This window comes from Callionymus lyra, chromosome 2, assembly GCF_982586985.1.
Source record: "Callionymus lyra chromosome 2, fCalLyr1.hap1.1, whole genome shotgun sequence".
Taxonomy (NCBI): domain Eukaryota; kingdom Metazoa; phylum Chordata; class Actinopteri; order Syngnathiformes; family Callionymidae; genus Callionymus; species Callionymus lyra.
In genome coordinates this window covers 17,109,579-17,134,220 of record NC_141819.1, presented here as the reverse complement: position 1 = coordinate 17,134,220, position 24,642 = coordinate 17,109,579, and the positions used below count along the sequence as shown (strand labels likewise).

Sequence of the window (24,642 nt, the reverse complement as noted above, 5' to 3'; positions counted from 1 at the left end):
GAACATGCAAGTGAACAACATGCTTCTTTTTTTCCGTTTTTATTGTAACTGTCAATCAATACAACTGACAGCTTCAACACGTTTTGCATAAATCCGACTATTCTGTTGATGAAAACGTAGTTGGACTGAGGTAGGGAGGGGCGGGACAGTTGTGTTTGATTGGCATGTCATTATCCAATCATATTCAAAGTACTAGTCACTCCACATTTGACTCATACGTTTGTGTCAGAAGATTAAATTATTCAGTTGTGAGTGTGAAGGAGATCTTAAGAACGCCAGTAAAGTAACGTTTTATATCTTCACATCCCTCTCCCTGTTCTGAGTTCAACACAAACCTTCACCTTCTGTTCACCCCCGCAGAAGAACCAGGACACATGTTCCAGGAGGACGGGGTAGAAGAGAGAAAATCCCTAGAGGTCTTTTTCCAGCTGACATTTTACAATCCACTGAGAAGTAAGTGTTGTCTCGAGGCTGTTGTTTTTGGTTAGTTCACTGATAAAAAAAACACACAAACAACCCTCGACCTATTTTGAGGCGTCACACAGCTCAGGTGATGAACTGATGATGGTTCGGCAGATTCAACAGAGTCGCGCCAATGCAGTGTGAGACCAACTGTCTCTACTACACAACACTCTTTAATATATCAGTGCTGCAATGTTTCCTTGTGGGAAATGTCTTATAATCCAATATGGAAAACAAGACAGTTTGTCTGGAATTTGAAACACATTTTATAAGTGTGTCTGTAAGAAAAACCCTTAATTAAACATCTCTGTAATGTTGCGAAATGAGATGTGTGTGTAAGTGTGTGTGTGTGTGTGTTCATCTGTTTATCGTCTGTCTGTCTGCGAGCTTTAATCTGTCTGCCCGCTAGTTTTCCTGTCTGTCTGTGAGCTTTCCTCCCACATCCAGTCAAACACTCTCCTCCACCTCTCCCTGTGTTTTATTTTTCATCCATCCTTGTGTCTCTCCGGATCACGATCCTGATCCGGCCCTTGCTTCCCCAGGTTTTATGAAGACGGGCAGCAGATGGTGCATATCATATTCTATTCAGCTCTGCAGGTTTTGGTAGAAAAGCTTCTAATACATGTGAGCCTTTAGTCTCCCACTTACACCGACAAGAGTCTTTCTTTCCAGACACGATTGTTCTGGAGGAAAGAATAATGTCGCGACTGGATGAGCCAGAAAAGCAGAGGTGAAACCACAACAAGTAGACCACACTTTGAGTGATAGTTTGAATTCAAATGTCACTCATTTTCTACTCAACCTCACGTCAACTAAGGGTTAGGATTTTAGATTTTAGAGTTATAGACAAAAATGTTTATTCATTTTATTGTAGCGACTGGAGCTCAGTTGTCTTCGTCTTCATCTTCATCCAAAAAGACACTTAAAAACATCAAAATCCCTCCATACTGCTCGTCTGTAACGTCCATCTTGTATTGAAGCCTCGACGTAAGGAATTTTTCGGGAAAAAACTTGGATATTTTAAGGTTTCTTAGTTACTGCCTGACAAAGTTCTCATTAAAACACATTGTTTAGTGTGTTAAGTGTTTAGGATTTAGGCTCATGGCCTAGCAGCGGGGGCTAAAAACAAGCTAAAAATATAGATTTTCGGAAATAAAATTTGGAACAACTACTCAATAGAATACAAGATGGATGTAACAGACGAACAGTATGGAGGTATTTGGATGTTTTCAAGTGTCTTTTTGGACAAGGATGAAGACAAGTGAGGTCCAATGGCTACGTTAAAAGGAACTTAAATGTTTTGCCAATAACTCTAAAAAGGAACCGATTTATTTGAAACCCTTTTTGGGTGAACTATCACTCTAAGTAATGTTTCAACACACTTGAATTGTAAGTGTGATCAGAACCAAAAATAACCTTTGTTGGTGGGTTCACATAGAAGTCTATTGTGTTCATAAGTCAGTGTTTTTATAGTCAGACTCACATGACTCTTGAATGTCTATTTTTATTAAACGTAGATTTTCACGAGGGGAGATGATATAGAAATAGAAACAATGGATGTCTGTATAATCACATTAAAGACGCAAATATACTCTGTGAAATTTTTACAAATGTTGCATTTATATTGCAAAAGAAAATGCTGAAAACTTTCACATATTTATGGACAATGTTTGCATGTTTCAAGTACCAATATCTGAAGAAACCTGAAGGATTTTCCTCCCTGGCTTCAGTATGAAGTAAAAGATGTGACTCACCATGATGTAGTGTCTCTGCATCTCAGTCTTCTCACTGGCCAACTTCTCACACTCCAGCTTCAGGCTGCACAAGGACGGGGGAGGACACAAACAGATTGAATATTTTATTTGCATCTGCTAACAGCATAATTTCCACCGGAAATGTGACAGATTAAGGTCATGCAAGTGCATACAAATGACTTCTCAGGCATATGGCGAGGCGGGACGTTACTGGGCCGAGTGACAGTGGAGGCAGCGACGCCGAGCTGGAAATGTATTCTTAGCTCGGGGAGAAACTCTGTGCTGACAAACCTGGAGGTGATTTATCTCAGGGAGAAAACTAAGAGACGTTTGAATAAAACTAAATAAAATGTAAAAATTTTTGGACAGCAATCCTTTATGCAACAATATGTAATATTTGACCTATTTTTTTCTGCAATTTTGGTTTTAAATTTGAAAATTCATGACTCCCCGTTGGAATTTCTAAACCATTATTTTAACAACGTCCTTCGCTACACAACTGGTGTCACATGACCTTTACAGTAGTGGGTCCGGGTAGGTTTTTATATAAAGTTCTGAGATGTTTTTTGAAGTTACCAGGAAGATAAAAAAGGAACCAACAAGAACCTTTTTCTTGCGTTTTGTATACACATGTATAAACTGTAAGAACTAAGATTAAATAATTTACAACATTGCAGTTACACTGTTCTGACACCAGAGGGAGAGGCAGAAACAATATTTTATAACCTACTTATTATCACTTTAAAATATTTAATATATACTTTTTTTTTTTCTTTGAGGGAATATTTTTCTCTGTTTTCCTCTTAAGGGGCATTTATTTAATAATAAATTGAAAGAAAACTGTGAAAAAGGTGACCTCACGATGGTCTAAGGAAATAATGTTGTCTAGTTCCTCTGACAGTATTTAGGACCAAGGTTATAGAAGAAGAAGAACCCGTATGTTGCAAATATTGAAGCACTTGCAGTCCATTGCGGTTGAGTCATCATGAAGAGAAACATTTGTCTCCGGTGACATTATAAAGATAACTGGGCTGTCATGGTAGGAGTTCGAAGAAACCTGGTCATTTTTTCCAGTTAATAAAAAGCACTCAAAGTAAAAGCATTGAAAGTCTTTTGATTTCTGTGCATCACCAACAGTATATTAAATTACTTTGAGAGAAAAGAGAGTTCAGTCATTTTGAAAATCCATTTTCTAGCCAAGCTCTTGTGACTGCAGAGACAACCCTCCCATCGGGGCCAGCTTGAGTCTGGTCCGACAAGATCCTGACCTCCAGATGCCTTCTGGACCCTGACCACGCTTTGTTGGAGAGGTTAAACTTCACATGAACGTACGACATCTTTCACTCGTAGATCCAGATGCACAGAGTGATGACACAAGCCAAGGAAGTGTTTGTACCTGTGGTACTGCGCCTGGAGGAACTGGAATTCCTCTTTGATACGATCCAGAGTTTCCAGGACGGTGAACTTGAAAGACTGGCCGGGCTGCAGGGGGACCTTCAGGGGGGGAGGAGAGGGGGAGAAGAGGGGGAGGAAAAGGTGAACCACGGATACTGAGCCACACACAAGACACAGTTTGTGTGTGAGTGTGTGTGCGTTGGCAGAGAAAAGTCGAGATGAAAGTGAGAGGAAAGGTCACTTCCTCTTCCCACACATCATAAAGCCTTGTCCTCGCTGTCTTTCTCTCTTTCTCTCTTCCCTCTTTCTCTAATTACTCGGCCTGGTTTCCTGCAGCTCACTCCTCCCCGACATGCCGGTCTCATCGTGGATCCCATGAGTCACATGAAGAACTTATGGAGAATCAAGGCAGGCATCAAGTCTCACCTGCTAACAGCTGAAGAAGGTACCATGAAACAAACACCTCCCAGAAGAGCCTCCACTGATGCTTTCTTTCTCCGTCTATAGATCCTGATACACCTGCCCTGAGCCTTTCAATCCGTCATCAATTATCCAATCAAAACACTGCTTCCATGTCTATTCACAGCTCAGTGAAATGACTCTTAGTTATACCATTGATTTTAAAAAAATATTCCATCTTTTCAGATTCTGCTCCATTCTGCACCACTTACACACACTCACTGACGTCTTCAGACAAGTGATGGATGGATGGATGGATGAAAGGATGGACGGATGTGATATCATATGCCTTTATCCTTATTACATTGGGGAAATGTGTGGATGGATTGATGAGTGGATTGACAGACAAATAGATGGATGGATGAATGGAGGGAGAGAGAGACGGACAGATGGGTGGGCAGATAGATGGTTGGATGAGTGTTAGGATAGATGGATGGATGGATGGACGGATGGATGGACGGACGGATGGATGAATGGATGGATGGTTCTATAGATGAAAAGATGTATGGACAGACAAACTAACAGAGAACCAACCAATGATCGATGGACGGATGGATGGATTATTATAAATTGATTCTGGATGGATGGATATAATTAAGACAATGTCCAGCAGGTGGTGCTATCAGTTTAAAAAGATGAAAGGATGGATAAGAAGAAACAAATAGATATGATAGCTAAACGTTTTTTTCAATATCCATTAGTTTTTATATATCTTGGCCACATTAACTATATTAACCACTATTATAATCTTTACTAATAATTGTTCAAATGTAACCACAAGAAACTATAGAAGGTTAACCTCCATTTGATCTGTGGCTGCTTTAGAAGTCTTTTGCTGACATTTCTGCAGTCTTGTTTTGAGATGTTTCCACGCTGCTAATACGTCAAAGATAGTTTTATTTAAGTATATTGTGTCTGCAATTAAAACTTAGTGACCTTGTTGGAGGTCAAAGAGTCTATGGAGGTTAAAAGCCAAGTCCAAGCCAAAGATACATATAGAAGAGAGTGCCATCTAGTGCCATCTAGTGAGCAGCGAAAATATAAAACACTGCTTCATGAAGCTTCATCAAATGATATCTCATGGTTTTCAACGTTCACAACCACTGAGGTCATGAGAACATGTGACTCTTGTATGTTCTGGATGGTCCACATGAAGCAGCAGCATCAGTGAAGTCTCCAGCATGTTCTATGTTGCTCTGGACTTCAGCACAGTGAGGTCACACGGCATCAGCCCCAACTGAAAGATTGGCGGTTTCCGTGGCGTTCATTAGTCTGGAAGAACACCATTCAATTGGATTTCAATTAGTGTATCGGAGGAGGTCAGAGTCGTGCCTCGGCTCCCGGTAATTATTCTGCCGAGGTGGGCAGACGTGGAGATGACCGGACGCGGCACAAAACACACCGACCCTCGGGTTATGAGTGGGTGTGACGGGACGGACGGATAGATTTGCAGAGGGATGACCTTGATTCATGCCACAAAAACTCAGCGAGGGGCAGAGATTGTAATCTGGCACAGACGGACACACACACCCGATGGCATGATAACACACACACACACGACACCATAATAAAGTACCTGCAGTTACACTCGGCTCTTAACACGTTTAATAAAGTGTTCACGTAAAAATCATACCTCAAGGTCGTTGTTTATAAAATCTAAAATATTTTAGTTATTAAAAAATAAACTTGTTGCCAAAAGATCTGCGTAGAGAAATTACACAAATGATGAAACTAAAGTAAATAACTAAACTTAATGCTAGCTTAGCTGGTCAGTGACACAGCTCGCTGCAGTCATTCTGAGGTTCAGATTTACCACCTCGTAACGTGTTTTTAAAGGTTACTATAAAGATTTATTTCAGCCCGCAAATCATCGTGGTTTGTCCCATGTTGCCACCTCTTCTTAAAATAATGGCTTCCAAAAGAAAGATGACTTTATTTTTTTCTACTTCACCGCAAGTTGGATTAGTTGTTAAACTCCTTCTGGCTCTTTTTAGGCGTAAAAACATTAAAAATGTACCTTTTCTGTTTTAATGTATCTATGTATTTATGGTGTGGAATGTAAATCATCATAAGCTGTGTTTTAATTTACAGTATTTCGCAAGTTAATAAAGATATTTTTTTAAATAGTAATGTAAACAAAGGAAAGCTAATTGCTATACTTGATAGCTTAGCTATGCTAGCTGCAATGAGATGACATTGTCCAATCTTATAACACGTCGTATGTTTTTAATTTTGACAGGATCTACCATTAAATAATAAAAACTATAATTTATTCAATCAAATTTAGGATATTTCTATGACAGAAAAACTTTTTTATTTTTTTTATAGAGAGTTTTACGCGCCTTTTAAAAACGGAATTACTGATGATAAAGTTAAAAATACTTTTTGGAACTAAAGAAAAACATGAACACTGAGATTTCAGAGAAAGACAAAAGTAGCAGCAGATAAATAAAACTGATTGACAAAACAAGAGGGAGGAACAAATTTCAGGTAAAAAGTCATGAATAACATAAAAGAGTAATTAAAAAAAATAGACTTACAGAATGTGGTGTTTGATTAAATCAGTCATGTCTAGCATGTCCGACCATAATACTTACACCATCTGCTAGCATGAGCACACACACACACACACACACACACACACACACACACACACACACACACACACACACACACACACACACACACACACACACACACACACACACACACACACACACACACACACACACACACACACACAGCAGTGCACCAAAGTCATATAACAAAGCCCATCGTCACAAATCTGGATTATAAGGAGATCTGCCAGAGACGACGGCTGGACGAACGACTGCTGATTTGTGAAGAGTTAAATGAATATTTTGATCTTCTGGACTGAAACGTTGATTCGTCTCACCTTCGTCCACCGCCGCGCACACACACACCTCGCGGCCATAAAAAAAAAGTTCTCATGAGCGGGAGGGAAATGAGGAAAGTGAGATGTATCCTCCTGAGGCGCCAGAGAATAAATATTCCTCGGCCCGAGAAAGAGACTTGTAAACGCCGAGGTAAATGAGTCAGAGCGTGTCGGTGATAATAGTGCCTTGCTCAAGGTCACGTCGCTGGCTGCGGCGGCGAGGAACCTTGGACCAGATGGATTGGGCGAGAGAGAATATATATATATATATATATGTTCATGTACTTCCCTCCCGATGTTGACAAAACAAGAGTCGCGCTGCACATGCTGTTGAGATGTGTGTGTCTGCGGTGTTATGACAGATGGCGGCCCAGACTGCGAGGGCTTCAACCGCCGTCACACGCCGCCAAATAACAGCTTCCTGTGTGTGTGTGTGTGTGTGCGTGTGCACGCCACGCCGAGGCGTTCATGAAACCAGAAACTGATCCAGTTAATCTCAGAGGTGGATGTGGACGACGGGTTGGGTGGTGGAGGGCGGGGGGGGGGGGGGGGCACAGACAACAGTCAATCACAATTTGGTCTTGCTGGCATGGGCAGGCGGAGAATTAGGAAGGATTATCTGAGGGGGGGGGTGAGGAGGAGGAGAGGTGGAGGAGGAGGGCGATGGAGCTTCACTGTATCATATAACAGGACGAAGGGAAGGAGAAAAAAAAAGCATCCACTCATCAGATGACTGGGATCAACTGTCTGGTGTTTAGAGTCCGGTGAAGAAACGAAAGAGGTCGTAAATCACTGCGGCTCTTCGGCCGTGAACGTCGCCTCGGTCTCGCTTTATTAGAAGAACCTTTGGCTTCGAGCAGGAACCTGTTGCCTCCCTCCTTCCTGTTGACCCCCCGAAAACAGTCCAGACGGGCGAGTATTGTGTTCCGCCTCGGGCCCCCGCAGGACATCTGACACGGCGGATATGAAGCCGTCAATCAACAACGCCAGGACCCACTTCAGCAACAGACTCGCGACAGATACACTGTTTACATCTTCTTATCGTCTCCGCAATATTCCCAGCAAAAGTTAAGGTTATTACTCTATGATTTTTGAGTCTGAGAAAATATAGATATACACAGTAATGTCGCAGGGATTATTTCACGATCGAAATTATCAATGACTTTGACATCTTTTGTTACTTTTTTCGAAAATAAAATATGTATTTATTTATGGTAATTAAATTAGATTTGATTTATAGTTCTTGTATGACTTATATTTCAATAAAACTTTTTTTTAATAAAATAATTATATGTTTTAATTTACATTAACATGTAAATAGTCACAGCATTTTTCTTTTTTTTTATGTGTTGAATTTTAAACTCCTGCCGCTAGATGGCAGCAAACATTACGTATTCTGCAGGAACAATACAAATCTCTGCGATGACTGAGGACGAGAGGATACAGTCGAGTCCAGCAGCTTTTAAAGCTGACGTTTGGACATATTTTTGTTTCCAGGCAGTTACGACTTCATCAAGAGTCATGTGGTCTGTAAATTCTGCAACACCAGAGTCAAGTACTCGACAATACCACAAATATATACTTGTTACTACACTATCATGATGTCAGATTAAAACCTAGTGTTGCCCCTTTATCGCCAGATTCTTGCCAATACACACCCTTATAGTAATAAACTTTTCTGCTGTTGGCTGACCTCTGTGGAAACATTTAAAAGATTTTCCTTCAATGAAGTTTGTGTAAAAGAGGCTCTTTATGCTTCTCTATGGTTCAAGTCTTATGTTCAGTGAATGAACGATGCAAGATCTACACAAAGATTTTCTTTATCAAAGACACTCTACATTTCGAGTGACATCTCCAGTGCTGAGCACTTTCATGTAACTCCGAGGATCATGGGTAAGACGACTCCACCGCTGTGCTGACACAATCCATGGAAACATCTCTCCTGTTGTTATGAAACATGAGTGAGTTTTTGTTTTGTTTCAACTACGAAGACTCAGAGGATTAAGTTTGTTTATCAAGACGGCAGCAGCAGCAGCAGCAGCCAAGTTCTAGTGAACTCACGGTGGACATGAAGGTTTTGAGAAAACTAATTGTATTAATACGTTATTCCAAAGATCATCCTGGTAGAAGAACTGACAACATCCCATGAGTGTAACATGTTAATGTATAGATCAGGGGTCGCAACCTTTACCACTCAAAGAGCCATTTGGACCAGTTTCCTACAGGAAAGAAAACACTGGGAGCCGCGAAAATCTTTTTGACTTTCAAAATTAAATATGATTCCATATTATCTTGACTATCTATGTTTGCCTTCATGGTTTATATAAACAAACTATAAATAAAAAGTTAGTTAGAATTCAAACTTCGGTCATTTTCTACTCACCCTCATGTCGACTAATGTTGGATTATTTTTAGATTAATTTGTTCATTTTAGAGTTAAAGTGAAAAATGTTTGTTCATTTTAATGTAGCGAGTGGAGCTCATTTGTCTTCGTCTTCATCTCAGTCCAAAAAGTTACTTAAAAACACAAAGAAATGAGTGAAGTTTGAATTTTGGTTGAAATATGAACCTTAAGCATTGATAATTGTCTGTATATTTGTACTGTATATTTAGTGCATCTTGTTCTGATGAACTGACTATTTTTTTGTGACTCTGGAGGGTTTTATATACATTAATATACATCATAGTAATTGCATCATCATCATTTATTTATCTACTGTATTATTATCATTTCAACAATGCATAAAACTAAATAAAAGCACATTTGATATCAAGCTTAACCTAATTTATAATAAAGTTGGAACTGACTGACTTGCTGAAAAATGTAAAATATTTTCTGTGTAGGCTGAAAGAAATCATAGTTCACCAGAACAAACTAAATTAAAATACTATAACGCTCGTTGTTGTGCGTGTTACTGTTCTTTATTAACACATGTTTTCATTAAAAGCTTCTTTAAATGCTTAACATGTTGGTGTCTTCATTACAGGGAGCGAGTTTTTTACAAAGTTTTCCCATGTTGAGTTTTTGAAGTGACATTTTGATGCAGAGCTATTCTATGGACGTGTATATTCAATTATATTTTTAAGTACATAAATAAAACAGTAAGTCCCATTTAACACCAGCAGCCTGGACAACATCAAAGGCTGGTAAAACCCCATCATTGGTGTGATAACCTCCAGTCCTGACCACACGTGAAGCCCTCGCTGATCTAAACGTGTCTCTTCGGTCTTTATGACGGTGAAACATTAACGCGCGGAGCTTGAATGGCGACCATTATTCAAACCGTTAATCATTACCGTATCTCCCGCAGCCATCTCCTCTGTACAAGACACTTCCTGTTTTTCTACTCTCACCTAGTCTGGGAGTTACTGGAGAGAGACGTCGTCTGCACGTCTCATCCGTCTCCGGCTGCCGCCTCGGGCTCGCCGACACGTGAGCGCTCGCACTGCATTAGCGGGCGAGTCTCCGCAAGGATGCATTTATTTAAAAACACCCACAAACAAAACACTTCTTTCTCCCGCCGCTGTTTACTTTATCCTTCTAATCCCGCTTTGTTCTCCCCTCCACACGTGACTCACGGGTCAAACCGTGTGTAAATAAAGACCGTGGGCTGAAATATTTGAGTGCGGTCGCCCCTCGTGAACATACATCTCACTTATTCGTCCTTCTTTAGAGGCCATAACATGCTTTTCAGGCTAAATATCTGTCAGTCTTTCGGTTCCGTCAGAACCTTCAGGAGACTCTGCATCTGAGACCGGCGAACCACAAGAGTCGTGCAGACTGGTTAACCAGCAATTCCGTCGTTCTGAGAGGTCAGCCACTAAGCCAGCGGTGGATTACAAATAAGGGAGAGACTGGCAGCTGAGAAAGAGTCTGGACGACGTCCAAACTAATTCCTTTTAATCACAAAGAACCGACATTTAAGGGAGGTTTTCTGTGAGTGACCTGTTTTGTAACCAGCAGTGAAGTCAGTAGAATGTTACTCTAACACGATCTTTTTCTTCAGGAACAAGAATGTAACTATTTATAAAACAGATTAAAGTGACTTATATGGAAGCTCGTGGCAAAGACAGTGTGTTTTTTGTGAATGTTTATTTTTTCATTTTCCATTTGGGAAAAGATAGATTTACTTTTTCCTAGTGTCTCAGGCAGTGAAGCCGGAATAAATAGCTTTTTCATGAAGACAGTTTATTTATACTTAGTCAGTTAGTTTATTTAATATTTTATGAAATTAAGTATTTAAGTGAATTAAGGAGTTGGTGCCCCTTTTTTTTTTACTTGTATTTATGTTTACACAACCAGGAATGTTTTTCCGTGAGTAGAAGATTCGAAGACATACTAGTATTGAAGTAAAATAAGGAAAAAACAAGTTAATTTTAAAAAGAGAAGTATTAAATAGACCATCACAATGCAACCGTGGAAACACTTGTCGAACCAGAGGTTTAATTGTTGAATCAGTTTTCTCAAATAAACATCATATTCTACACACACAGCGTGAGTCCAGTGATGGTCAATGACGATGTCATTCACGGGCAGCCGGGTCAAGGCTGCTCTCTGAGTTACTGCGCTTCAGTTGTGACGCATGGTTTGGCCTTGTGAACGAAACCGAGAACTCAAGAGCGAAACTTGAGCCGACACTGAGAGCAACAATCGTCAGAGTATTACTCTCCATCTCACTTAGATGAAGCTTTCATCCAAACGGCAAGAGTGTGTTAGTTACACCTCGCCAGGCCCTTAGTGGTGGTTCATCATGACCATGTTTGGAACTTATTACTTTATAAAGTTCTCTGAAATCCTGGCGAACGAGAGGTTCCGAGAGCAGAGTCCATTAAGTCGTAATAATGTCTTCACTCCTCCTCCAGCCTGGTGTTATCATCCTAACTTTGTTTATACAACAAGTCTCTTGTAGGTGGAGATTTCTGGGATTAATGATGCGAGGTGACAAACCTACATGCTTGACCAATCACAGCAGAGTGGGTGTGGCCAGGAAAAATATAAAGATTCATTCAATCCTAGTCACGTGACTACAGTTTACAGGAAATATTTGAGCACACTAAAAAAAAGACAGAATGGAAAAGAAAGTCCAAGATGGCCACACATGCCACACATGCCACACATGCCACACATGCCCAGGTGTTTTGTTTGCGGCGTGCAGCTGAAAAACACACACAACTTCAGGAGAGTCAACACGGGGAGGCGGGAGGGATCTTGGATTTCTTCACGGTAAACACAAACACATTTGTTTTGAGGATCATGGGAAATTCACTTCAGTGCAACGTACAGAACGCACTTCAACATCTGGTCACACTCTGAGATAAGAAGTGGAGGATTAGCAAAGGTCACTGACAGACTTCAGACGCAGCAATAATGCAAAAACACAAGCGTGACAATCAAGCTTTTATACGGCGACATTCCTAAAGTGGCTCTGTCCTCATTAATTCAGCCGCCGTGATTTCTGGGGGCTCTGATTACTTTGTTTACTCGGCTTTAGAAATGAAGTGTCAGCCTACTCAGGGGTGGAGGATAAGTCTTGCTCATGAGCACACACACACACACACACACACACACAAGGCCAAAATAAACACCCATTTGTGTTTCTCCGGCAGCAGCTCTTGCTAAAAAAAATTGCTGGTAGATAAGACGCTTTTGTTTTCTGACACGTTCCAAATGCAAATTCCTGATGACTTGTTGGAGACGAGGGCTGACGTCGTATGATATGTGTGCTCATGTACTGTGATAAATATCTGTCGCTTTCATCACAACTTCTCTTTGACATCAGCGTTATCTGTGTAGCAGTTTTAAATCTTTTCTCGACGAGCTCTTTGTGTGATACAACTTATGTTTTACTAACTTTACACCTTCTACCTGACTAGTGAAATCTGTGAAACTTCTATAAGCTCCCAAAAAACTCCCCTGACTCTCATGTTTCAAATGTTGAAGTCTTCCTCTCCAAGATGCAGTAAGTCTCTCATCATGACCATGTTTTGAACGTATTACTTATAAAGTTCTACCCCGTCTGAAATCTTAGCGAACGAGAGGTTACGAGAGCGGAGTCCATAATGACGTAATAATATCTTCACTCCTCCTCCAGACAGCTGTTATCACGCCCCGCTTTGTTTATACAACCAGTCCCTTGGAGGTGAAGATTTTAGCGATTCATGACACGTGGTGACAACTGTTGATGTTTGACCAATCACAGCAGAGTGGGTGTGGTTATGGTAAACAAGATAACATCTTCAGAAAAGTGTTTTCAGTGGATGGGGCTTAAGATACTTTTCTAATCTAATTACTTTGATTTGTTTTTTAGGTTCATTTATAACTAGACAGTTAAGACAACGTTTCTTCAACAAGGGCAATAATAAGATCTTTTTTGAATCTCGATATGTTGAGTTAAGCTTTAGAAACTATCTTCATACTGCTGTAGAAACCTGGCAAAGCTGACCTTGTGAATTTCTTACAGTCATTTTAACTTCTGTACCTCCTTAATTGAGGACTTGAGACTTCAACCTTCCAGTACCCCGTCTGGAGGGAAAGTCCAAGACCATGACCTTGGACTTTAAAGTACTGAAACCGAAGATCTTTCCTTCACACTTCAAAAGAAAAGAAAATATCTTCGCTTCAGATAAAAGTCTGTTTTTCTCAACTTAAAATTATTTTCAAAGTTCAATATTCATTCATTTTTGGGAGATATTTCTCAGTATTCCAAGACGTGTGAAGCCTGTCCAGGCAACAAGGACAACCTGTAAAAGTCATCCGAATTATTCTGAACAGAGTGTCTACCTAAGAACATACAAACTCTCCACAGCCAGAACCTCTTAAATACCAATCTTCATGAATCATTGCAAAGTAAAATACTTATTTTACAAGACTTTTTAATCTTGAATAGAACCAGACTACATGTTTTTGTTTCACGTCTCTACTGTGATACGGACACAAAGTACTGCTGCCCACAGACATGGAATACATGACTGTGGGCCCCGCTGGTGTCAAGACGGAACTTGTCAATAAAACACAGACATGTCTCGACGCAGTCGTCGCGAAGACAAGTTCCGAACATTTCATCCAGCCGAGAAACTTCCATGTACGCCTCCTGTACGCTCTCAGAACCACCGAAAACCTGAGGGAACAGTTGAATCATCGTGTAATAACGACACTGAACCGTCCAATTGTGTCTCGACGTAGATCCCGTCTGGGTTCATTCAAAAGTCATGAGTGAAGCACCAGAAGTGGTCAGCACCGGTGAGACCATGAGGCAGAACGCTGCGATAAAACTTTTCACAGTTGAATCCGAGGATGTTCCTCAATGGCTTCTTAGCGCCGGCCCCCCGGGGTCCGCTCTCCTGCTCACACGCAAGCCATAAAATCTGCTCTGCTCTGGAAAACGACCGGCCATGATGCTAAGTACATGCTATTTGTAACAAAATGGCTGCAGCAAAGAACGAGTTTAAGAGAAAGAAAAAACAAGTAACTCTCCACTTTATTAAAGACGAATAAGTATCTTAATAACTTCTCCGCCGGATGGGAAATCAATAGTCCAGATGTTCTCGGAGGACGTGGACCGACTGTTAGTGATGAAAAAAACATGTGCGTGTAAGGAAGTGTGTGTGTGTGTGTGTGTCGTAACCACAAACATACCACACACATGCACACATCACTGTTCTCTTCACTCCGCAGGTCACATTTCACAGGAATGAGGTTCCACCGGCAACAATAAATAAGAAGGACAGAGTGGAGAAAGAACCAACAAAAAAAAAGAGAAGGATATACAAATTCAATGGTGTTTTCTTTGCCCTTTTAAAGTTCAACCTTTGCGTCATCGATTTATCATCACATCGCTCCGATCTATGATCGATCAACAGCACTTTTCAAGATCATCCAACATCGAGGTGTGACTTATGAGAGCAAAACTATGGAAGACTATATATATATATAGACAATATATATATATATATATTTACTTCATAAATCTATGAAGTGAACAGGTTTCTGGTTATGATTATGATAAAATCAAATGTGCAATTATTAGTAATTTACTTGTTTTTTATCTATAAATGACCCTTCTTTTACAGGACATCTACACAGAATGTGATGTTTGTCACGGTTTGATTATTAAAAGCTAATTTTAGTACAAAGATATTTCTGCGGTTTGTGCCTCAATACATAAATGATCCCTCTACACTCTCTACCCCATGACCCTGATATTTCATGCACACATTATTATATCAATTGATTTCTATACAAATGTCAATATAACTATTGAAAAAAAACTTTACACATTTAATGGCTAATTTCAAAAAAATAAGTTTTATATCATCAAACTCCCCAAATCTTAATTGTTGTCTTTAAGTCGTTTTTATTTGCAAGAGAATAAAAACAAAACCTGACACTGGAAAAGTTGACAAACAAGTCAATCTGATGTCTTCAGATCTGGAAACATGTTTAATCGAAGCATCATCTGCGAACATTTAAACGTGTAATGAATCCGCAGCTGTTTGCAGTGTCCTCGCTAACATAATGATCGTCAAGACCGTGAGTTCGCTAACATAAATACTGCGAGCAGAGACGGTCGGTTTGGACCTGTCATTATACGTGATTTATACTCATTTTCTAACACTTGACTGACATGTTTGCTGCACTCAGTCGGGGGGGCGGAGCCACACATCCATGACTGACAGGTCTGAGTCAAACCACACAAGAGTTTCTAAGGTGAGCAGGTTCTGCCCTGAAGTGCAGATTAACTCTCATTATCGTTGGATACTGTTGGTCGCAACAAGTTTCTAGAATGATTGTAAGATCATTGCTGGATAGAAAACTGTGTTCAAACATGTTTTGAAGGTGATGAAGTTGAAGTCAATATTTAGTTGCATTCATTTAAATCTTATTAGTTGACGCGCCAGGTCTTAAGTTAAATACATCATGGGTGGTAACAAAAAATATATAAATACTATGATACACAACAATATTCTAACGATACTGTCTCGTACTTTTAGGTAATACCTACTTTATGGTTAAAATATATTAAATGTGTATGACATACAACAAGTCAATGTTTTATTTACTATCAACTCGCAAATATTCATAAGGTTTGTTTTAATTAATATCTCGGCCACTAGATGGCAGCAGTCATTACATCCTCGGCAGCTAGAGGAACAATAAAAGCCTCCGATGACTGAGGATGAGAGGATACAGTCACCTCCAGCAACTTTTAAAGTCGATTTTTGGGCTTATTTTTAGTTTCAAAACAAATGAAAGCAGTTAAGACTTTGTCAATATTTCACAATATATTGTGAAATATTTGTATTGTGATACTGATACTGTTGAACTGGGATCGGATCGTGGTACCCAAATATTGTTGAACTACAAACAGAGATGGAGACACACATGAGACACACTTGTGTTTCATTAAAAGCTTCATATTGAAGCCCTTTGAAGGCAACACAATGAAGAGCGTGCAACCAACATGTATTTTTAAAACTGCGTCCAATGTTGTGCTTTTCAAATCGAGTGAAGGACACACAAGTGACAGATGAACCCATTTCAAGCAGATGATGCCACATTCTGATGCTCGGGAAACAAGAACTTTTCTCGCCATAATGTAAATAAACGAGTCAATAAAAAACAACGACTGCCAGGATAGAAACTCAGAAACACACACTCACACACGCACACACATGCATACACACGCACACACACAAGTATGGGACAGTTGTGCCACCTACACATGGACACATCTGAGGTTGACACACACACACATACACACACGCACACACCCCCACACACGCGCACACACACACACGTATGGGACACTTGTGCCACCTACACATGGACACATCTGAGGTTGACACACACACACACACACACACACACACCCACACACACACGAGACCAAGGGTGTGTTGTGTGTCATACAGTGTTGTGTTACTCGCACAGCAGAGGTGACACACGCACACGCACACACACACACGCTCATCGGGAAGTGATTTTTGCAAAGTGACCCCCAGGGAGAGGAAGAAGCAAAGAAGCCTCACCGGGTGTCTGCCCTGCGGGTACATGGTCCCGGGAGAGGAGACGCTGCCGGTCCGTTTGACGGCCAGGTGAGACCCCTGACCCTCCACACCTCTGCCCGCCTCCGAGTCCACCCTCCGAACGACAAGAGTTTCTTCCTAGATCAAAGTGTGTCCACTGACAGATTCTCCTCCTTCATCCACGTGAGCTTGACCAGTCCAGTCCTGGAGGAACATCCCAGTGACAGCAGATCCTCTTCTTCTCTCACCTCTCTCTGCTGCAGGAGAGGAGGAGGAGCGAGAGAGAGAGAGCTTTGTTTTTAATCTAAATGTGGAAAAAAAAAAGAGGAGAGCAGGAAAGAACAGCAGGTCAGTGGAGGATCCAGCGAGCTTTTCAGCAGCAGCAGCGAGACTGTAATATATTGTTGGCTTCAACACACACAGGCGGATAAAGCTGCTCTTAAGGTGGAGCCGAGCAGATACGAGCAGAGGAACCAGAGATGGATCCCTTCTTTTTTTTCTTCTTCCAAGTGTGGTCAGACAGACAAAGCCATTAGTCATGCAAGAAGATGTGAACACACACACACACACACACATCCAGCCTTTTCTGTGGAAGAACGACTTCCACCCCGGTCCAGATGTGGGGGAGCGACCAAAGGAAGTGGTTGGAGATGCAGATGTTTGAGGATCACTTTTAGGACCACAAACCAGGTCAGCTTCTTCAGAGGAGTTATGTCAGACCAGGATTACATTGAGGAGCGGATTATAGAGTTTTCCTAAAGAGAGACGACGACAACAAAATAACCTTTTGAGAAAATATAGATTTAAGACAATTCTTGAGAAGCATGCACTGATATCATGAGTGTAAACTTAAATGTCACTATAGCTGAACTTCCTCAAAATGAAAATAAATAAGATATTCTATAACAAAATCACAGAAAGCTTTTCATGACATATGGAACTATTTTCTTAAATGATTTAAGACCCTTTAAATAGTTTTGATTTGCGTAACTTTCAATCAATAAATGTGTCTAAATTACAAGAAACGAAGCAGAAAACAGAATATAGCAGTGATAGTGTTACTTTGCCTTTACTTTTATTCATTTTATTTTATTTTTATAAATTATAATATTATTTAAAAAATGTTCTTGTTTTATTTGTAAAGTACTTGATTTGTTTTACACCTGACTCTATCTCTATTGTCTACTAATGCTCAATAAATGTATTTTTACTTAAAAAATGTCACCTTAGTCTATATAATTTAATTTTATATTCGTTTTTTTTATAAATTACATAAAATATTAGAATAACACCGGGCTCAAAACACATAAAAATTAAGAATTATTATTATTATAATCATTATTATTATTGTATTTTAGAGAATATATGTAAGAGAATAGATACATATGTATCATTTAACACATACACTTGTATGTGTTTGAAAGTTGAAGAAAAATCAAGAGTCGATGTAAACAAACGTAGTGCATCAGCAGGTGAAACGTCAAAAAGTGCAGTCACTTACAAAAATACTGATTTATGAGGTAAAAACAAGAACTATCCAGAACAGTTAGAACACAAACAAGTTGAAGTATTCTGATCTAGAACAGATGAATTCAAAGACACTCTATTTAAGGCAGAATTAAACCAATCTTTATCATAAGAATACATTTTATCAGAAAGTATAGGTTTCATATTTATTTAGAGATTAATATGCTAAATATGTTAGCAACTAGACAAGATAGCATAGACAACACCATTTATAAATGTCTCTTTTGTTTAACTTCGATAACACAAAAGATCTTTAAAAAGGAGAAGGTAAAACTGTGTAGATAAAAGGAGCCACAATTAAGGCCCTTGAATGTAAATAAAAAAGAGGTGAAGACGCAGCAAACCGAACCCTTCTGTCAGCGTTCATTCTTGCGAGAGGAAGGACGCAGCGGGACTCGGGCCGTGATCTGTTCACAGCAGCGTCTACTTACCATCACAGATGTCATCAGAATCAATAAGCCGAGTATCTGGAGGATTACGGCGCCAACACCCCACAAATATCCTGCTCCAGGAGGATAAAAGCGTCTGTCTGTCTGCTTTTAGCTGCTGGCGCTCGCCGCCTCTATTTGCAGCACCTGCGGCGAACACACAACACTATTTAAAGCATCGGCGTGAACTCTGTGTGCGACGACTTCATCCAGGTCTGAACATCAAACACACATTAATCCTCACACGGTTGCGTCGCATAAGGTCAGGGAGATCTTCCAGGAAGACGCCGGTTTAAAACCTTGATCGGGATCTTTCGCCGGGACATGAAAACATGTTTTCCTTCTCCTCACCTGACACGTCCTGTACCTGCCGAGTCTCTCAGGTGTCGGGTCAGAACTTCTCCACGGATACTTTAGCAACTTCCCTCATGAGTCCCGGCCATGGTTGCCGGGTGAGGAGTGCCTTGCTCGAGAGCTCCCGGCAGGGGCCCAGGATTCCACTGGTCAGTGAACTTGAACAACTGGACACGAGGGTCTGGACTGGTGGAGATGTTGAGGAAGTTGTTGGAGCTTTTTGTTATTGATGTTATTGTTATTTCACATGAATAGATACTGACCCAGTTTTTACATGTCTTTCTATTCATCCATTTATCTACCTATTCATCAATCCATCTATCCTTCTATCAATACATCCAACCATTCATCTACACTAAACCTATTCATCTATCCATCTATCAATACATCCATCTACCATTTATCTGCCCATCTATTCATCCATCAATTTACTTATCTATAAATTAGTCAATCTATTTTTCTACCCATATTTCCATTCAAACATCCACTTATCTACCCATTAATCCATTCATCCATCATCCATCTATCAATTGATCCATCCATCTATCAATCCATTCATCTATCCATTAATTCATCCATCCATCGACCAATTCATACATCCATCCATTCATTTTACCCATCCAGCCATCCGTCCATACACCTACCCATCCATCTATCAATTAATCCAACCATTTATCAACCCATACATCCATACATCTACCCATCTATCTATCAATGAATCCATCTATCCATCCATCCTTCCATCGACCCATATACCCATTCATTCAACCATCCATCTACCAATTCATCCATCCATCCATCTATATATCCATCTATCCATTCATTCATCCATCCATACATCTATATATCCATTCATTCATCCATCTATTCATTTACCCATCCAGCCATCCATCCATACACCTACCCATCCATCTTTCTATTAATCCATCCATTCATCTACCCATCCATTTATCTACCCATCCATCCATTCAGTCAACCATCCATCTACCAATTCATCCATCCATCCATATATCCATCCATCCATTATTACATCCATACATCTATCCATCCATTCATTTATGCATCTATCATCATCATCCATCCATCCATCTATAATAAGTACAACAATAATAACCACGTCTTCAGGCTCATACTTTAATCTAGCATCAAAAACAAGTTTAAACACTGATGAAGGGATTGATGAAATGTCCACACAATGAAAGAGTCATTTTCACGTCCAAAGCAAGAACTCTTTCAAACCGTTTTCGGTTATAAAAACCATTCCTGGCTCTTTGTGCAGAGAAACGACAGCTCGCTCAGTTATAGATTTATAAGAATGAAAAGATTTTGCTTCAGCAGAGAAAAACCTCTTAATAACATCTCAGACAGTAACAGGTTGATTTGAGAAGCTGATCCACGGATGAATGTTCCTCTGAACCACCTTCAGGCTCCTGGTGAAGAACGCTGGACTATCTCACCCAGACACACCGTCAACAACACCCGCTCCGCTCACCACACTATCCCTTGTAGCCCATTCCACTAATCACCGTGATCCAATTGTCCAAACGGGATTATGGAGGTAATTATTCTCCGGGCCGCTCACACTGGTCTGAGCCACCAGGTGGGCAGACAGCCGATCCATCGCTCCGTCAGACCACTTCAACGGGACGACCGGGCGGAGATGAAATCTCTTTTTTTAAAGCATGGTTTGGAGTCGTCCATGTATTTAAGTCAGCGGTGTGGTTTAGATTCCCATTTAGATGATGGGACAACTGGAGGAGATATTCTGGACCATTTAGTCGACACACTGGTCAAGATGGTCCACGGAACTGTTCTTGAAATAGTGACTTTAAGAAGAAAGTGATGATTTAAATGTGGGATGAAGAAATGCATATGACATCTAATGTAAATTCTTCATAAATATGAATCGTGATGCTATTTGCTACTATTTTGTCACGTTTAAAGTTTGTCGTTCTTTACATGTTGTTAATGGTCAGTTGAGAACAAGTAAAAACTTCTGATTTTTTTTAATTATGTTCTGTTTGAGTTTGTTTCAAAGTCACAGTATCAACTGTAAGCTTGTGTTTACAATGTCAAGATTTATCTAAAAATACTCCTTTAACAAGTAAACATGTTTATCTATGTTCATGTTTTCGAAAAATACATTTGAAACACGTGTTTGTTTGCGGTCCATTTCATGAGATCTGGAAATATATGTGTATTTTTTAATCTGCTAATGCAGTATTACATGTTATAAGATGAATTAAAATGTTTCTTGTCCTGGATCAAAGTAGAATTGACACAGTTCTATGACAGATGATGTTTTTAATGCACATTAAGTAAACGTGAAAGGCCTGTTGATCGCTAGTCTTGTTGTAGCAACAGATAACTGAGGCTCAAGTCAAGTCTTCATCAGAAGCATCTCTTCAGATCCACCTTAAATGCGCTCCCTCGTCTCGCAGCGCTCCCGGCGCTCTGATTGGACGAACGCGGACTCTTTTCTGACCAATCATGCGCGAGAGAAGCCCACGTGGGGAATATATCTCACGTGAGATCCGGACCAATCAGAGTGGAGCTTGTCTGTGAATGGGTGATGGTGAAAAAAGGGGGATCTGAGGGAGGGGGGGACATTGAAGTTCCAATTATTACACACACACACACACACACACACACTATTAACACACACACACTTAAACAAACACGCACGACACACTGAGACGCACACACGTACACACTGAAACACACGCACATACACATACATAGAAGGACATACTGCGATACACACACACACACTTACATACACGTTAACACACACAGACACACACACACAGAGAACACATGCAGAGACACACACACACACTTACATACACGTCCACACACAGACACACAAACACACAGAACACATGCAGACACACACACACACTTACATACACGTCCACACACACAGATGACACACTGAAACACACACACATAGGACATACTGAGATACACACAGGCAGGCACACACACACACAGAACACATGCTGAGACACACACACATACATACATGTACACACACCTACAGACTGAAATACACACCTTTAACATAGGACATACTGAGATCCACACATGCAGGCAGACACACACAGAAGAAACAATAAGACACACACACACATACAGAAGAAACAATAAGACACACACACACACACACAGAAGACACATGCTGAGACACGCACATTTACATACACGTACACACAAATACACACAGAAGACACACTGAAACACACACATTTAACACATAGGACATACTGAAATCCACACATGCAGGCAGACACACACAGAAGAAACAAAAAGACACACACATACACACACACACAGAAGGCACACTTACATACATGTACACATACAGTACATACACACTGATACACACACACAGAAGACACACAGACGTACACACACCTACCCACAGACACACAGGTACCCCTGCCTGAAAGTACCCCTTTCTTTAGGTAGTCCAGTAAGAGCCTACTTAGATAAACTTGGGTTGTGTATCGGCAAGAATCCGATATCTGATACAATAGATACCGCAACGATATACTGCGATATATTGTGATACTTGTGAACAAGAATACAGTTGTAGTATTGTCGAGTATGAAGTAGTAACTGCTTCCATTTGTTTTGAAACCAAAACATGTCCAAACATCGGTTCTCAAAGCCAAACAGTCGACCGTATCCTCTCGTCCTCAGTCATCGCTTGGATCTTCCAGGATTTTGTCGTTACATTAGCTGCGGAGGACGTAGCGACTGCTGCCTTCTAGTGGCCAGAAGTGTAATTGAACATGAACACAATACATATTTCCATCTTAATTGTAACTAGAAAATGGAATTGTTTGATTATAAACACACTTTATTTACTATAAATCATTAAATAACTATAATATTAAAGATATAAATCATTAAATAACTATAATATTAAAGATATAAATCATTAAATAACTATAATATTACATATATAAATCATTAAATAACTATAATATTTAATATAAATAGATGTTGAATATCGATATTGTATCGTCAAAGAAAATATTGTTTTTGATATTTCCTCACCACTTTAATTCTGATTCTGACCCGGTGTCTTACTTTAACATACACATGTTAAATTTGTGTGTGTGTGTGTGTGTGTGTGTCTAGCTCGTGTTCCCCCGTATCTGTCAATCAAACGGCGAGGCTGATTCGTTCAGGCAGAACAGGAGAAACATCCGAGAGTGAAAACTGTGCCTCATGATGTCTCACTCCGGATAATGTGCTCGCGGTACGACGCCGCACACACTCGATAAATAGCAGGAACAAACACAAACAAAGGCCTGTCGTGTGTGTGTGTGTGTACTTGTGTGTATGTGTGCGTCCCTGAGCGCCTGCACGCACATGTGATCTCTGACCTTCAAGTGCAAATATTTGTGTGTGCCAGTGTGCGTTTACTTGCGGTGTTCTTTGACGAGCGTGAATGTTTTCGCAGGATCGGCCAGGGTGTGTGTGTGTGTGTGTGTGTTAGTGTGTGTGCGTGTGTGCGTCGTACATTCTCAGCGACCAAATTGTTTTCACGAGACATTCCTGGCCGCGCCACAGATCCGTGTCACTGGTGTGCAGCGGCGTGTCATTAGCAACAGATTTTAGAGGGAAATGAGTTCAAAGTGTGACGTTAATGTGTCTCTTGCCGTCAGAGGCTCCTTCACACACACACACACACACACACGCACACCAAAACGCACACACACATTTCAACTTGTTTTAGCCGCATTAAAGAACGCGACAGTGACTCATGTCACATGTGGACTTCATCATGGCGGACGACTGTGTGAAGGAAAGACTAGGAATCTCGCTACAGATTACACACGTTGTAATAAACACTCACGACCTGCAGAAGAACGTCTTCATTCTTACGGGCGTCAGATTCCAACCCCGACCGCCTCATAACGTCGGAGACTCTCGGCGGACACGTGCGGCTGCCGGGAGTATTAATGAAGTGCCACGTGTGAGATAAGAGCAGGAAATGAGGGCTGAACAAGAGTTGGAAAGGAGCCTCCATCACTCACTGTCTCACGGCTGGATGAAGGGAGGACGCGAGAGTCTGTCGTCTCCATCCATCAACCGATGATTGTTGTGCAGGCGAGTTATGCGCAGGTTTTTGATCTGGCGGCGCCGCGAAAGAGGAGCATCGGACTGGTTGTCATCTTAGGGTCCGAGGGTTGTTTTCGTAGGATGTTCAAGTTCTGTTGTACATGATCACATGACTTCATTTAGGATTCACTTCATCTTCTTGTGTTCGATGAAACTGGAAATAAACGTTCACTTGAGTTGAGGAGTCAGGTGAGATGACGCAACA

At 40.6% G+C, this 24,642-nt stretch overlaps 1 protein-coding gene across 3 annotated transcripts in view; it reads right to left on the bottom strand.

Moving 5' to 3' along the window:
• The window catches only part of tle2b (TLE family member 2, transcriptional corepressor b), a 60,468-nt gene extending 43,075 nt beyond the window's left edge, over window positions 1-17,393 (bottom strand). For all 3 annotated transcript variants that reach the window (XM_087783758.1, XM_087783761.1, XM_087783759.1), the window contains exons 1-3: window positions 16,996-17,393; window positions 3,613-3,710; window positions 2,217-2,280 (exon numbers count right to left, since the gene is read on the bottom strand). In XM_087783758.1, coding sequence (XP_087639884.1) covers window positions 2,217-2,280; window positions 3,613-3,710; window positions 16,996-17,019 — 186 coding nt within the window. In that variant the 5' untranslated portion in view covers window positions 17,020-17,393. The remainder of the gene's footprint in view (window positions 1-2,216; window positions 2,281-3,612; window positions 3,711-16,995) is intronic.
• Window positions 17,394-24,642: the final 7,249 nt, after the last annotated feature.